The sequence below is a fragment of the Gracilinanus agilis genome, chromosome 5 (assembly GCF_016433145.1).
Source record: "Gracilinanus agilis isolate LMUSP501 chromosome 5, AgileGrace, whole genome shotgun sequence".
NCBI classification, from domain to species: Eukaryota; Metazoa; Chordata; class Mammalia; order Didelphimorphia; family Didelphidae; genus Gracilinanus; species Gracilinanus agilis.
Window position 1 is genome coordinate 36,222,221 of NC_058134.1, and position 16,262 is coordinate 36,238,482.

At 37.0% G+C, this 16,262-nt stretch overlaps 1 protein-coding gene across 1 annotated transcript in view; it reads left to right on the forward strand.

Annotated features, from left to right (window-relative positions):
- The window catches only part of SATB1 (SATB homeobox 1), a 94,040-nt gene that overhangs the window by 46,802 nt on the left and 30,976 nt on the right, over window positions 1–16,262 (forward strand). Inside the window, exon 9 of the mRNA XM_044679794.1 lies at window positions 9,604–9,759. Within this exon, the coding sequence (XP_044535729.1) occupies window positions 9,604–9,759 (156 nt within the window). The remainder of the gene's footprint in view (window positions 1–9,603; window positions 9,760–16,262) is intronic.

Sequence of the window (16,262 nt, forward strand, 5' to 3'; positions counted from 1 at the left end):
AAGAAAGGAAGAAAGGAAAGAAGGAAGGAAGGAAGGAAGGAAGAAAGGAAGGAAGGGAGGAAGGGAGGAAGGGAGGAAAGAAAAGCTTATGGACTTCACTTCTAGTCTGAGACCTTTCAATAGACTTTCATTGCTAGACATGATTAACATAAGGAGTATGACTGTGCTGTAATGAAAGTGATTGGGGTTTGTTATGTGTGTATTTTTAAAACAAGCTTACCATAACTTTTGCATCTAAATGAGTGTTCTTGTCTTCAAAGTAGTCACCTTGGAAGGATATATACTTATTCTAAGGAAGGTAACACCAAGAAATAATAAAGAGAAATTTCTTAGGGAAGAAGTTAGCCACTATAATATAGCAAAAGGAAAACCTACTTCTCATGGACTGGACTAATCAGTGGTCTTTTATTATTCTTATCCCTAATTGAGTTTAGAATGGAAAATCCACTAGAAACTACTTTTCAAGATAAAGTGACTATTTCCTACCTAGTTGCACCCCACATAAGATTGCCTTGAAATATTCTTTGCAATGATATATCTTACTATATTGTAACCAAACAGCACCATAAGGTCCAAATGCACTGGGTTAACATCCTTTGACTGATCAGTACTTTCTAATATAGAGCCTGAGCAGTTCCAAACTCTCTGTACTATCTTTTCATCAAAAATGTTTTGGTGGAACTCACAGTGACATGAAACTACCTATGCTGTATTTTTTTAAAACCCTTACCTTCTGTCTTAGCATGAATACTAGTATTGGTTACAAGGCAGAAGAGCCAAAAGGGCTAGGCTATGTGACTTGCCCAGAGTCATATAGCTAGGAAATACCTAAGGCTATATTTGAACCCAGGACCTCCTGTCCACAGACCTGAATCTCTATCTACTGAGTCACCTAGCCACCTCCCCTCTCCCTGCCTGACCAATTTTGCTTTTACAAGAGCAAATCTCATTAAAACATCTTCTTTCAAGACTTAGCTCAAGTTCACCATCTTATATGAAGCCCAAGTTGATGTTCCAAAGTGTAAATCCCAATAACTCAGGAACTGGAATTTTTTTTTAACTTATCTGCAATCTCGTGTTGTTTCTCCTCAATAGAGACTAAGCTGCTCGAGGGCAGAGACCACTGAGTTCTTGTCTTAGCCTTGGAGTCACTCACTGCCTGGTAAAAGAAAAGGCCCTTCATAAATGCAGGAGTTACGCACTAGACAGTACATCTGCTGTGTGAGGTTAACCCTTTGGAAGCCTGTTAATTAGTAACCTAACTCTGGCACTGGTAATTCATTGTTTAAAAAAAAAAAATTCTATAGTGGGTTATTTGACCCACTACTCAATCTACAATTTCAACAGAAGGAACACATGTCTCTTCAGAGTAAGAACTTGAGTTTAGAGCAGCATTACTCCCATATCCATCTACCTAGTTTGCTTTTGCTTAACGACAGCTTATGGTTTTCTGATTTTTCTAGTGTTTCAGTACTTTTCTGTGTCCTGATTCAAAATAACATTGTCCCTTCCAGAAAAGTGTGTTTGCCAAACCACTGCAAATTCGAATGTATTACCATGTTGCTCTCCTTGTAAATTGCTATCAAAGAGTATTACTTTATTTTAAAAACCGTTGTTCTTTGATAAATCGAGATAGCCCACAGAGATAATTTATTTTGTTCTGAATTATTTATATGCCCCCTTTATGTTTTCTAAATTAATCAGTTAATCAGGCCATTCTAAGCTACGTAGATCTGGCCAATAATGCAAACATTGAGTCAATACAGTGTTTAAGTAATATAGAATTCAACAGTGAAGTTATTTAAAATTAAAATTGTTTGGCAAAGCCAAATAGTTATCTGTCCAATAGAACCAGAATACAGTTCTGGTGTATGTGTTTCACTTTGTCTCTTTAGTAACATCATTCCTTAAATCGGCTTCCTGCTTTGTTTAAGGTGCCTTCGTGCCACAAAAGAGTCTTAGTATCTGCTTTGTGCAGAACCTAATGCCAAGGGAAATACAGTGCATTAAAAGGTATTTATGGAGGCAGCTAGGTGACTCAGTGGATAGATAGATGGGACCCTGGAGATGAGAGGTCCTGGTTTCAAATCTGGCCTCAGATACTTACTATCTATGTGACCCTAGGCAAGTCATTTAACCCTAGTTGCCTAGCTCTGACTACTCTTCTGCCTTGGAACCCCTGCTAAGAAGGTAAGAAAAAAAAATTATGAAGCGCCTACAATGTGCTAGATACTGTGTTCTTTGCTAAGGATATAAAGACAAACATTAAGGCATCCCTGTCCTCAAAAAATGTATAGCTTATTAGGGAAGAGAACACACAAAATATTAGAAAATGGGAAATGTCTCCAAAGGAAGTACAAGCCAAGTTTAAGAAGGAGTAAGCAATTGGAGCGAATCAGGAAGAACCTCCTGGAGGAGAAACCATTTGAGCTTGGTAGAAGGCTTAGGATTCCACAAAGAGATGAGGGAGGAGGGCAAGCTAGGAGTGGTGAGTCGCCCGTGTGAAGTTGGGGAGATAGGATTTTTATATGTGACCAACAGCAAGTATGGGGTCAGTTGGGATGGAAGGTAAAATGCATGAAGAAACAAAACTAGAAGGGTAGAAAGGTAGGTTGGAGCCAGAGTATGAAAGTTCTTTAAATCCCCAAGGAGTCTGCTATTCCTGAGGCTGAGGATGCTCTGGGAGAAGGAGAATGACATGGACCTCACACATTGAGAACATCACTTTTGGACTTGTAACATGGTGGATTGGAAAGAGGAGACTCTTCCCTCATACCCCTTACCATACCCAGAACTGTCTGTAAAAATAATATATGCCAAGCACACTAGAGAGATGGAGGATCAATCATTGTGTGAGGTTAAGGTAAAAAGAGCGTTGCTGAATTTCATGTGTGGGTCTTAAAGAGTGAGTATGAATGGGAGAAGTGAAGAAAAGATAAGGATGACCTCAGACAAAGAAAGACTCCCTTGGCAGAGGTCTAAAGACAGATAGGTGCAGGGCATGTTTGGGAAGTGAAATCATCTATTTGGGCTAAGCTGTAGACTCTTTGGAAGGGAAGGGAATCTGAGAATAAGCATTTATTAAATACCTACTGCTTACCAGGTAATCTTATAACTTTATTGATTTATAATATTATCTCATTTGATCTTTATAATAACCAGGAGACGTAGGTGATTATCCTCATTTTATAGTTAAGGAAACTGAGTCAGACAAAGATAAAGGGACTTGCCCAAGGTCCTATAGCTAATAAATGTCAGAAGCTTGAATTTAACCCAGGTCTTCCTAACTACAGGTCCAATGCTCTACTCACTGTGTCTTTATGGAGGAAAGTAAAAATGAAATAATTTAAGAAACACCCAGTACCTGCTAAGTGGAATAATGAAGACCTTTAAATGACAGACAGATGTTAACTGTAGCTCCTTGGAAGCAGAAACTCTCTTGTTCCTCTTTTGTATCTGCAGTGCTTACTTAGCACAGTGCTTGGAACAAAATAGATGCTTAATAAATCCTAACTGATGGACTGACTTCGTAGGTGCTAGGGGGCCACTGAGGTTTGTATTGGGGAGCATTTTGATGCAACCACATGTAAGCAAGATTAATCTAGCAGTGATATGGAAGGGAAATTGGAGGGAGAAGGGAGTAGAGGCTACAATACCTAGTTAGAGCTTTCAGTAGGTTGATGCCAATAGGCATAGAGAAAAAAGCTGATGAATGGAAAAGATGTTAACCAAGGGTGAAATGGGCAAGAATTGGAAAGTGCTGCAATGGAAGGAGAGAAGGAAAAATCAGAGATTATTAAATATGAAGGTTTCCACCTGGAAGTTACTTAGCACAACTTTATGTTAAAGAGTATTAAAGGTTAATAACTGGATGTCAAGTGGATCCATTTCAAAACTTTGAAACTATTTTTGATGTGGATTTTAAAAAAATTCAAGTGGCACTGAAATGTGTTTTTAAAGTAGTCAAGGAGTTCCACTGTTAATATCACCTTTAAAAAATTAATTTTATTAAGCCACAAATGAAGAGTTCCCCCCTCCCCCCAACCCTTACCCTTCTACCTTAGAATCAATACTGTGTATTAGTTTCAAGGCAGAAGAGCAGTAACAGCTAGGCAGTGGGGATTAAATGACTTGACCAGAGTCACAAAGTGAGGAAATATCTGAGGTCAGATTTGAACAAAAGACCTTCCATCTCTAAGTCTGGCTCTCAATCCATTGAGCCACCTAGCTGACCCCTCCACACACACAAAGTTTTAATATGCTTATGGTACATCACCAATTAAAAACAAAACAAAACTGAATCGAAAACGTATCACTTATAGTTGGTTTACTGACAAAATCACTGTGCACTTAGTCAGTCTAGTTCTAACCAAACACAAGGAACAAAACTGAGAGGGAAAGTGCAGATGTCCTGAGACGAGCCTTAGATCATTCTCCAAGCATTCATCACTGTTGAGAAATCTTGCTGTTTCTCTGATCAGGCTACTTATCTCAAATACCATCTCCAAAGCACATTGCTTTTGGTTCACTTTCTTCTATCCAGGCATCTCCAAAGGTGTGGTGTGGCCAGGTGGATGGATCATTAGACTTGGGGCTAGGGAGACTTAGATTTAAATCCTTCCTCATTTATTGGCTAGCTGTGTGACTGGCCAGGTTGCTTAACCACTCAGTTTCCTCATGTAGAAAATGATGATAACATGACTTAAGCATTCTACTCTGTAAAATAGTTATCCTCCCTTACTTTTATTTTATTTTATTTTTTTAGCTTCTAAGTTTCTTCACCCTGAAGTTTAACTTCCTCCCTAGGGCACACTAAAAGACTTAATACAGCATATTCTCTACCGCAACAAAATATGTCCATAACTCTCCAAACTGGACAAACTTCAGATGAATAAGAGGGTGACAACTTAGGTTATGACTGATAAAATATCAGCTTACCATAGAAAATGGAGAAAGTATCTCTCTATTTCCCTAATATTCATTGGAATAGGATTTAATTAATTGACCTTGCCTTACGCTTGGGCATTTAGGGCTCAATAGCTCATTGCCAGCCTCATTTTTCCTCTATTAACTAAGAAAGGTCTTTGGAATGATTTCATCTGAATTATATTAATATATTTGTTTTTTACCCCAAGTCACACAAAAATGGTAAAAAACAATTTAAAAAATTCATTTTGGGGCAACAAGACTACTGATCCTTTTTCTTTTTCAGTGAAAGATGGAAAGTTATATCATTGTGAATAAATTTAAAGAGGTGTGGAGGAACTACATGAAAAGGCTCCTGAGAAAACAATAAATTCAAGTAACTTTTCAAAGCTCTGACTTCATTTTTATTATCTGTAAAAGCTGTGGATTGGACTAGATAGATGTCTTTAAAGATACAATTTGAGTTTTAAAATTATGGTGCTTAATACATACTTCTTGGACTGGATTAGGTTAGAGTCTAAGATTGTCAGGATTGTTGGATAACTTTTTGACTGTGCTCCTAAAATGCATTTAAACATGTTCAAAATTAGAAAATTTAGGGACAGTGCTGCCTCCCTCAGATGAATTCGATAATTCTTCTAATTCCTTTGAGCCTGTGGAAAAAAGAGTTGGAACCAACCAATCAATCAATTAAAACTTTTTTGAATTTAAAAGGTTATTTCCTGACTGATCATAGGAATTGCTCTAAATAAAATGGTTAATGTCATTTTTCATGGTTTCTCAAAAATCACAGGGCCTTGCACTTAATGAGTTTGAATTGTATTGAAAATTATTTTCTCTTCTCCAGTTTAATTTTTTAAAAATACTTTTCAAAACCTCCTTTTGGAAATCATCTTATATCCCCTTACATATCATGGAACCATAGATGGCATTTTGAATAGAGTATTTGCCTTGGAGACAGGAAGACCTGAATTCACATTGGGCCTTATCTACCTGGGTGACCTTGGACAAGTCACTTAACACAAATTGCCTCGGTTTTCTCTTGATTTTCTTCTTTAAAAGTTGGAGAATAAATATGCAAATTTTATACTTTATTAATCGTATTACTTTAAATAGACAAAAGGTTCTCAAAATATACTAACTAGGGTATTAAACAATCCTTTTTCATAACTGCGATAGTATTTTTCACTCACAAGTAAAAAACATTTCAAAATTAAGTATTGCATTTTTTAGGTAATATTGCCAAGATAACTTATATTTTTAATTTTTTTTCTTAAAATCAAATGTGCAATATTGATGCTTGAATTAACCATACTGAGTCATTAAGACTTGGATGAGGATAGTTTTCCCAAATTGCCTCCAATTTGTCTTTACAAGAACTATTCTATATAAAGATCTCCATGAACTTTGCACCTGTCTAAACTTTTACATATGATCAATGCTGAACACAGTATGGAAAATGCTATAAACTCATAGGTCATCTAATAGTGTCTTATGCCTCCTATAAGATATAAATAATCAGGAACCAATTTTAAAAATGTAAAACTTTTGCCTTAGTGATAAATTATGATGAAGACACCAAATGGTGTCACCCATGCCCACAAGGGAGGGAGAAGAGCTAATAGACATTCCCTAACATAAGTCTCACAGTCTTCCTAGGCAGCTCTAATCATGGAGTGTAGAGCAAATCTTGCCTTGATAAAAAAAAAAAAAATTAAACCACAACTATGCTGAAAGCAACAGCATTTAGTATACTGCCTATGCTGCTTACAGAGCAGAGCTGAAAAGGAATTTGGTTTCCCTGGAATGAACTACTTTATGAATTTTAATTTAAGACATGATATTAAAAGCTAAACCTGGATTAAAGGAGAGTGTGGGCTTGTTGTTGTTGTTGTTGTTGTTGTTGTTATTGTTGTTGTTGTTAGCTAAAATCATATTTAGTAGAGTGTGTGATTACATTTTTTTTATTTCAATTTTCCCCGGGGGAAAAAAAATGTGAGCTTCCCTGGTTGTGAAAACCTGTTCAACTTGGTTACCCCTTAAGCAACAGCATGTGCCTTGTTTCGAAAAACTGTGTTTCCATAAGTTCTCCTAACCATAATCAATCTTCTACGATGAGATATGTATCTGAGCAGATAAGTCGGGAAGGAAAAGTTTTTCTAAATATTTTTTAAATGACTAAGAAAGATTTGCCCTCCTTGCCTTTGTAAACACTCCAATGCCTTTGCATTCTTTGTTTTCACAAAAACCTGGAAACGCAGCTTGGTTGAGGACTTGGTTTCTACCCTAAAATAGCCACAGCTGTGATATATGATGATATTAAGCCTTTGAGTGGGTATTTATATGATTTTATGAGTTGTGCTTTTTTAGTGAAAGTTGTGATCTTTAAAGAGAGATTGTGCTGGACAGAACCCAGAAAACAAATCAGAGGACTGAAAGAGATGAACAGAGTCCGGGTGCCATATGTTAAATTCTAGAGCAAGCATGTGCATTTTTCAAAGGAGTGAAAAGAGTTGTTGTTGATAAGTACCCAGAGCTATGTTTTCAGATTACACTTTACATTTTGTTAAGTAGATTGCTCTAGCTGTACTGTTTGCCTCCAATGTTTTTTGGAACATGGACCCCCAGCAGCTCTTTCATAACAAAGGGTTTTCAATATGGTGTTCAAATTATTTTTCCTTATCACTTAAACAGTGAAAAGAAAAAAAAGCGATTGAAAGCATCACGATGACATAGACAAATGTATCCCTTTGCCTCAAAGCAGGACCATTTCATAAAGAACTAGGCAAATCCGAAACCACTTCTGGTGTAGACACTTTTTGGAAATGGGTTAGCTTTTCTGGGACCTTCCATATCATTTCCCAAGTGACTTCTCCAGGGCTGGATCTTTATATCATCTCATCGGTTTCAGAGCTAGAAGGGATCTCTTCCCTCAAGGTATTTTCTGGTCCAGCCCTTTGCTTTAAAATCTTATTAACATTTCACAAGTGAGGCAACTGAAGGTCAGGGGTTGAGTTTCCCAAGGTAAAGGGGGAACTAATGGCCAGGGTACCTTACTTACTATATAAGGCATTTATTTCTCTTTTACTTTATCAACAGCTCCTCTACTTTCAGAAAAGCAATTTTAAAATTCAGCTAGTACAATGGTTGTCTCAGAGTCCAAGAATAATTTTTATAATTTTTGTAGAACAATTTTTATAAAAATTTTGAATGTGAACCAAAAAAATTTTAAGTCTGATATTTATGGGAGAAGAAATAATTTCCCCTGTCTAGACCTACCCTTTTAACCAGGATTTTGTAGGACATGGAAGTGAATGTTTTCACATTTAACAAATTGTGTGACATTATGAAGGGGAACTCATCTTTTGAAATTTAGAGGTCTAAAGCTGTTGATTTTCTCCTATTTCTGCTATGTTAGTAATAACTGAGGTTTAAGTTCCTAAGAAAAAGCATCCAGGTCTCTGTACAGCCCCCTACAAAATTAGAAATTTTTTTTATAATATATATTTGTCATAAGATTTCTATTCTAAGGAATTCTTTTATATTATACATTTATGATAAGATTTCCATTCTCAGCCAGCTAACATTTAATTTCACAGTAAAGAAAAATCTTATACTTTCTCTGTAGACTTCGTGAAGGTTCCCAAATTAATTAATATGAACTCACATTTAAAAAATGTAATTGTAACCCCACATCATGCACTTATGTGAACTTGGGGGGGAAAAAAGCAATAGTAACATCAGTAAGCTTTTAAAGTTGTTTGGCTTTTGCCCAAGATCTATGACACTGTCTGAAATTATCAATTTGGCATTTTCCTATCCATTGATACACTCCAGTGCTGATGCTTTACTTCAAGGTCACATATTATAAAAAATCTTATTGAACCATTGTGCATTTTGAGTAATGTACAATAATGTTCTTTTGAGCTAGAAAGAAATAGTCCCTAGTAGTGTGGGGACACAAGTCAAAAGGAAAAACTATAGACATGGTTGCCAGGAAAAGATGGAATAATTATAGAACAGCTTGGACATACACGTGTAAAGTAGAACAAGCCTTTATGATAATTAGGAAAGGCACTCTACCTGTTTCATGGATGGATAGAAGATTTAAATATGCAGTACTGTAAATTGCTTTGTTATGGAAGATTTTTTAAATGAAACAGATAAGAGGGAAAAGCATAAAGGCAAAGTCTAAAATTTAAAAGGCCACAAATATGTAATACCTATCAGTGATATAATTATCTGTATTAGGCATTGGGCACCAATGAAGAAATATCACTCTACATGATGATTTTAATTGTTTTTTTTTTTTAGGTTGGAATTGCAGTTTAAGATAATTGGGGAATCATTCTTTTAGGGTTTTCAAGTCTTTGGAGCTATTGTCTGTTTCGCAGAAAACTCACTTTATGACCCCGTAATTCCTAGTTGTAAGTTGGCAGTGACTCTCCTATTCCAAATGCAGTCACCTGTGACAATATGACTTCCTTAGCTCAGGGCCACTTGCTCTCCGGGCAGGACATATAATGTAGGTTGACTGAATGGTAGAAGAAGCAATTGTAAAAGTGTAGCAGCATCCAGTTTGGAAACAGTGTTTGCAAATCTTCAAAACAATACAATCTCTCTCTCTCTCTCTCTCCACTGCCAAAGAATGACGGTCATATTTGAAATGTGTCATAGGTAAAAACAGCGACAATTGCAACAGAGCGGAATGGGAAGCCAGAGAACAATGCCATGAACATTAATGCTTCCATTTACGATGAGATTCAGCAGGAAATGAAGCGAGCGAAGGTGTCCCAAGCACTCTTTGCAAAGGTTGCAGCAACCAAAAGCCAGGTAAGAACCTAACCTGAAACTGGGAATCAACAAGTTTTGGGCGTTTTTGTTTCTTGTTTTGTTTTTGGTTAAATAAATGATGCCAGTAGGATTTTCAGTAAGTCATCGCCTCTGTTTACACGAGTCCTGACTCGGATGAACCTTTATGCTTTAGTTGAGAACATGATTTCTTTGGGGGGATATTAATTGAATCTAACACAATTTTTGTAGATCCTATCTGGGTGCTATTTGGCGGGGTGCAAGACTGAAAAAAATGACTGCCTCTTTGTTTAATATAATAGAGGGAGATATAACATGTGCCCAAGTACAGGCAATATCAGCTCGTGTGTGAAGAGAGGAAAATGACATATTGCTTTCAGATGTGAGTAGAGAGGGCTTTGAAGGGATACCCGAACTGTTTTTTCAGTGAGAAGATGGATTTTGACAGGAGACAACATGGCCAGATTGTATTCCAGGTGTGAGAGAAGCCCGGCATAACCAAAAGAGGAAGAAAGAGACAGGAGAAGTTGGGAGAATCACTAGGAGTCTGATTTAGCTAGAATATGGTAGTGGAGAAAGAAGGAGCAAATAATGGGAACTATAACTGGAAACAGTTATTATATCAGATTATGAATACTCCAAATGTCAGATTAAGGAGTTTGCCTTTTCCTCCATGAGCAAGAAGGAACCTCTTCGAGCTTTAGAATGGAATAGCAACATGGATAGTTGAAAATTGGAAAGATCAATTTGGCAACTTTGGGAAGGAATTGATCAGGGTTAGAGGAAGTAGAACTGACAGAAGTTGGCCACTGATTGGGTGAGAAAGGAGGCAGAGGAGAGAGTCAAAGATGATTTGGAGGTTTGAGAATGTGGGGGAAGATAGCGGTACTCTCAACAGAAACAGGAATGTCCAGAGCATGGGCCATTTTTGGCAAGGGACACATTCAGCTTTGGACACATCGGACCTCATTACTGGTGGGAGATTCAGGATGCGGGTGGAATTATAACACTGAAGCTGAACAGAGAAATGAAATCATGGAAATAAAGATCTGAGGTATCATCTACATCGAGATGGTCATTGCAAAGGGAGTGAGATGACCAAGGAAAAGCGAATAGAGGACAGAGAAGGCTCCGTATGGACTAGGGTGGGACATTGGGAGTAGGATGGGGAAAGGGGTTATGTGAGCAGACAGAAAAAAGGAATCAAAGGAACAGCAAGTGTATACTGAGGAGCCCCTTGATTCTGGGAACTGGAATAGCACAGAAACAAAAATGAAACAGTCCCTGACCTCAAGGAGCTCCATTCTAATGGAAGAGAGAGCATGCACATATATAACTGTATCTCTAGAATAAATACCTCGTAGTGAATGTCTAGAGAACATTACATCGACAAATCCTCCTTGGGTATGATAAAGAATTGTTAAAATCCACTTCTGGATCCTATTTACAAGTATGGGAGAACTGGAAATTTTGAGTTTTGTCACAGAGCTGCATATTACAGAGAGAGGGAAAGCCTTGAATTACTGCTCTTACTTAAATATTCTAACTACCTTGTTTCCCTCAGATAAATACTTAAAATAATAATTCTGATTCTTCTTTTCTAACTATGATCTCTACTTGTTCACGGCTACCCTTATAACCTGAATTCTTTAGCCCCTCACTAAATTTTCACATATATTGACATATTGTATATGCTCCTTTTATGCAACTATATATACTTATAGCATAGATATATGATATTTTAATTATAATGTCCAAACTGCTATAAATTTTTGAAAATTGAGGATATCAATGTTTGCAGAAAATTAAGATGAGACAGTCTATTCATTTCATGAAAAAACAGCAAACAAAAGATATTCCAGGTAGCATTGCTCCAGATTCCTCACTTTTCATCACAAGTGGAATATCTTTATGAGCAAAGTCAAATCATACATGAATATGCTGACAAAACAATTAAAAGAGGATGTTAGAGGCTAAATAGAAGACACTATTAGTATCTCTTCTCAGCAAAAACATTGGAAAATATTCCTGGGAAAGGTATTATGACCCTTCTGGGCTTTAATGGCAAGTTTTACAAATTGCCAACTTATCGCATGCCTCGTCCAATTCAGCAAGCATCCATTAGGTTCCTGCTTCGTGCAAGTCACCGTCCTGGGTTCTGGAGCCTCACAAATGAAAAGCTGCCTACCCCGCCCTGCTCCCCCGTGAGCTTGTCAACTAGTGTAGGAATAAGACCTAGATGCAAATAACCTCACCCGAAGTTAGAGAACTGTTATTCTTGACAGCTCTCACAAGAACTTTTATTGAGAATATTTTAGTTGTCCATTTCTGGTGAAATATACAATCATGCATTTGGTCTGTGATGTTGCAATACCCATTTTTAACATTTTAAAACATTTTATGGTTGCAACATGACTAGTGGGACTTAATGGAAGCTTTGCTTTAGGGACAGGTTGCTCTTTTTTAAGTTATAGGCTGCAAGGAATACTTAAGGGATATTTTGGAAATGTTATATAAAAATGATTAAACTCAAGCTGTGGACTGTAAAAATTATAGCTTTATAGGCCACATGCCTGCCTACCCTTCAATCACTGTCAAAGTGATAATTTCTACAATAATATGTTTCTTTTATTGTGGGATTCTAAACATCAAGTGCTGTTTAAACATTAAACAGAATTGTTTATGTTAGTGCTGTACTCAGCGTGTCATACATCAGGCCACTGTAATCTCTCATGGAATGTAAAATTCTGTCATGAATCATGGCTTGTATATCGGAAATTACTGTAATTTTGATTGGAAATTACAGGGCTCTTGAAATGTTTCTAATTATGATAGAATGTTAGAGCAGCTTCAAACCTGTGTGCTTCTTCAGATGTCTTTATTTACATGGCAAGACTGTACATTAACGACAAATGTCCTGTTCTCACTTTAGCCCCTTGCCTACCCCCACCACCATTCTCAGTTTGGAAATTTAATTTCGCAGTGAGAGAGGGCTCACAGTCAAGCATATTTTGCTCTTTCCTTTCTTGTTGATATGCCATCTTTGGGATTTAACCTGGATCCTCAAAAAAGCTTGATTAAAAGAGTTTCCTTCTCAGAAAGCAAAGGCATCTCCCCAAATATCTCAAGCAGGCAAGCTATTACATTTTCATTTAAATTGTAGAACTCAACCTTGAAAAAATAGTCACTTTTGTTTTCATGTAAAATGTTGAGGTCCCCCAATTGCATAGAACTCTGTGTCATCTCCTCTTTGCTCTGTCAGTTCCTTCATTCCTTTCATTGCTTTATCCTGGCCTGTGGTTGAGCTCTTAGCTGCTCCTTTGGACCTTATTCTCTTTATTAAAAATAAGCTAGCCTTCTATTCTCCAGAGCCAAGGCTGTGCCTACAATCACCTGAGGGATATTCCTAGACTTCTTCAACAGCCTATTTTCTTCTTGTCTCTGTGCTAAGGGCTGAGTATTTTTCCAAAACGAATGAGGAAGTCAGATTCTAAGCATTTGACCCAACAGATTTCCTTATTTCAGGTTGAGGTAAACCTCACTGGTCCAAATGACTTTGCAAAATATAAACAAGAAATAAAATGACCAATCAGTGTGCATTTGGTACACATACCAAGTTACAAGATATTTCCATCCCTGCTACCCCCAGCAGATTTATTCTCCCAGTTTCCTAAAACTTTCTTTTCTTTCTGTTCTTTATGATATTATAAATAATCAAATTATTATGAAATATCAACTTCTGCCAATATAGAGAGAGTCGTGATGTAGGAGGAGAACAAAGACATTTTTATTTACTAAGAGTCTGTTTTAAACATGTTATTTTGAAGGTGCAGATCAGGGAAAAAAACAACCTACAGAGTAGGTTAGTCTTTCCCATGGTCAGCAATTTCAGTGGAAGAAACAAGACTGTGTGTGTGTGTGTGTGTGTGTGTGTGTGTGTGTGTGTGTGTGTGTTTGTGTGTGTGTGTGTGTGTGTGTGTTTTAGAACTATCCCTTAAGAATATCCTAGATTTGGACCAAATCCTGGAAAGAGGATGGGGCATGGAAGTGAGGTGAAGGGGAGCTTGATTGGGCTTAGGATTTTCCTTGTATTTTCATCTTTTTCGTTAATCATTTAAATTGCATGGGGTACTCAGTAGCTAGAGAGGAGCAGCATGGATCCTCTAACCATGCTACAAGTAAAGAAAAATTTTTCTTATTGGGCTGCTCAGGAAGGGAGAGGAGTGTCTTCCTGACTGTTAGCCTGGGCCTTCTGGGCTTTCTAGAATCTAGGCTTAAAGTCAAATTCTTTGTATATTTGATCAAGAAAGAAGAGAAGCAACCTGTTCACAGACAAGGATGATTTGTTTATTTTATATATCATCAAAAAGCCTTTTGTTACTGCTAAAGTGATAATTTTCTAGAACTTTAAAAAACTTTGGCAAGTATATTAAACTGGCATAATTTGTAAATACCTACTAAATTCCAAGAACCTGATTTGTTCCTCACAAATCATAAATAGGCTTCTAGTCCTTGCCCAAATGTATCTAGAGCTGGAAGGGACTTACACATTATCTGATCCAACTTGTCTCACTTTGTAGATGGGAAAACTGAGGCCTAGAAAATTTAAATCACTTGGCCAAAGTCCCACAGGATTATATAGGAAGATATTTGGTAGGGTGTTTTTTTTCTAGATTTACTCTATTATTGTGTCTTCTTGATGGTTACAAATAGGATTTGATATGAGAGAAATTTCCAAATAAATATGGAGTCAAGTTAGTTTTTGTACTTATTTTGGAAATTTAAGTAACCTACATTTAAGCAAGAAAAAAAGGTGAGATCTAAACATAGAGTGAATAACCAAAATGAATATATTTTTATGTTCTGAATATTAAAATGAGCAGCAGTTTTTTCCAATTAAATCATATTGGGATTCTGTCAAACATTTAGTAAGATAACACATTCAAATAATTATGAAAGCAGAATCCCCTAATTTTACTGTTTAAAAAAAATAGTTGATTTGGGTAATAACCATTAAGGTATCATGGTTCAGTTACCATTCATTGGTTACAGTGTTTTCATATGGGAGCCAGAAATGGAATTTTTTCTTGATGGTGGCAGATGTTGAAATCTAATTTTATTCCACAGCAAACCCCTCGAGAGCTCTGAGACTTAAGGTGTATGTCCAGCACGAGCACATTAGTAGTACTATAGGAGGTGCTTTGTATGTTGAATTGTTACATTGATTTTAATGTTGGAAGAGGTGGGGCTTACCCGTTCTGTAGTCTGGTTATGAAGCAAAGGGCTCCTGCAGCCTAGGGTTGCCTCGCCAGCAGGGTTCCGAAAATTGTCTCCCTACGTAGGCTTGTTTGACTTGGGTTCTTTTTCCACAAAGGACCCTGATTGTGAAAAGTAGGCTTCCTGGGGTGAGCTCTCGGCACGTCTCTGGTCTTATGTCATTGTCAAAGTTAGCCCTGATATCTGTCATGCCCAAAAGGAGATCTATCGGGGAATTTTTGCCTACATGCAAAATGGAAGCACCAAGAGAGAAGGACAGATATCTTTAAGTCACTAGCTTTCCTTTTAAATATTTTCCAAATGGTAGAATTCAAGGCTTTGAGGTAGTAGAAGATAGGGCTAAGGAGCTCTCACATTTCTCATGATCGTAGATGATAAAAATCACTCTGACCTTTACTTTGAGTATAGGAATTCTGATATGGTAATCAGGATGTCTTAAATATAAGCGCCATATGGTATGTCACAAATCAATGGAACTAGAAATAGTTTGGAGGGCTGAATATCTGTATCTTACACTGCTGCAAAGCTTAAAATAGCAATTAAAAAAAAAAACCCTTTACCAAGCTTTGTAGCTTGCTAAGTAGTACATAGTGATAAAATAAATGGCATAGGTGACATTCTACCCACAAAAATTAATAGAGATGTTCTTGATTTTGCTGGAATTAAATTTTATTTTTGTAGAAACTCCAGACTAGCTGTATGACCCTGGGCAAGTCACTTAACCCCAACTGTCTACTTCTTACTGTTCCTCTGACTTGAAATCTATATTTAATATTGATTCTAGAACAGAAGGTAAAGATTTGGAAGGAAGGAAGGAAGGAAGGAAGGAAGGAAGGAAGGAAGGAAGGAAGGAAGGTAGGTAGGAAGGAAGGAAGGAAGGAAGGAAGGAAGGAAGGAAGGAAGGAAAGATGGATGGGTGGATTTTTGCTAATTTTGAAATGCCCATTTAACAAAAATGTTTTTTAACAAGATTTCACCTATATAGCATTTAAGATATAAAACAAGCCTTTGTGGATTCATGAATCATGGTTTCTAGTATTTGTGGCATTAGCCTCAATCTCCTGCAGATTCAAGGGATAGATACCCTGGCTTCATCCCAACCTCAATGTCATTCTCAGTAGATACAGAATTTCCTCAGGACAGTGGGGTTGAGGGAGGTAAGAAAGAGATGGGGATGGAAAGAAAGGAAGGAGGAAAGAAAGAAAAAGAAAGAAAGAAAGAAAGAAAGAAAGAAAGAAAGAAAGAAA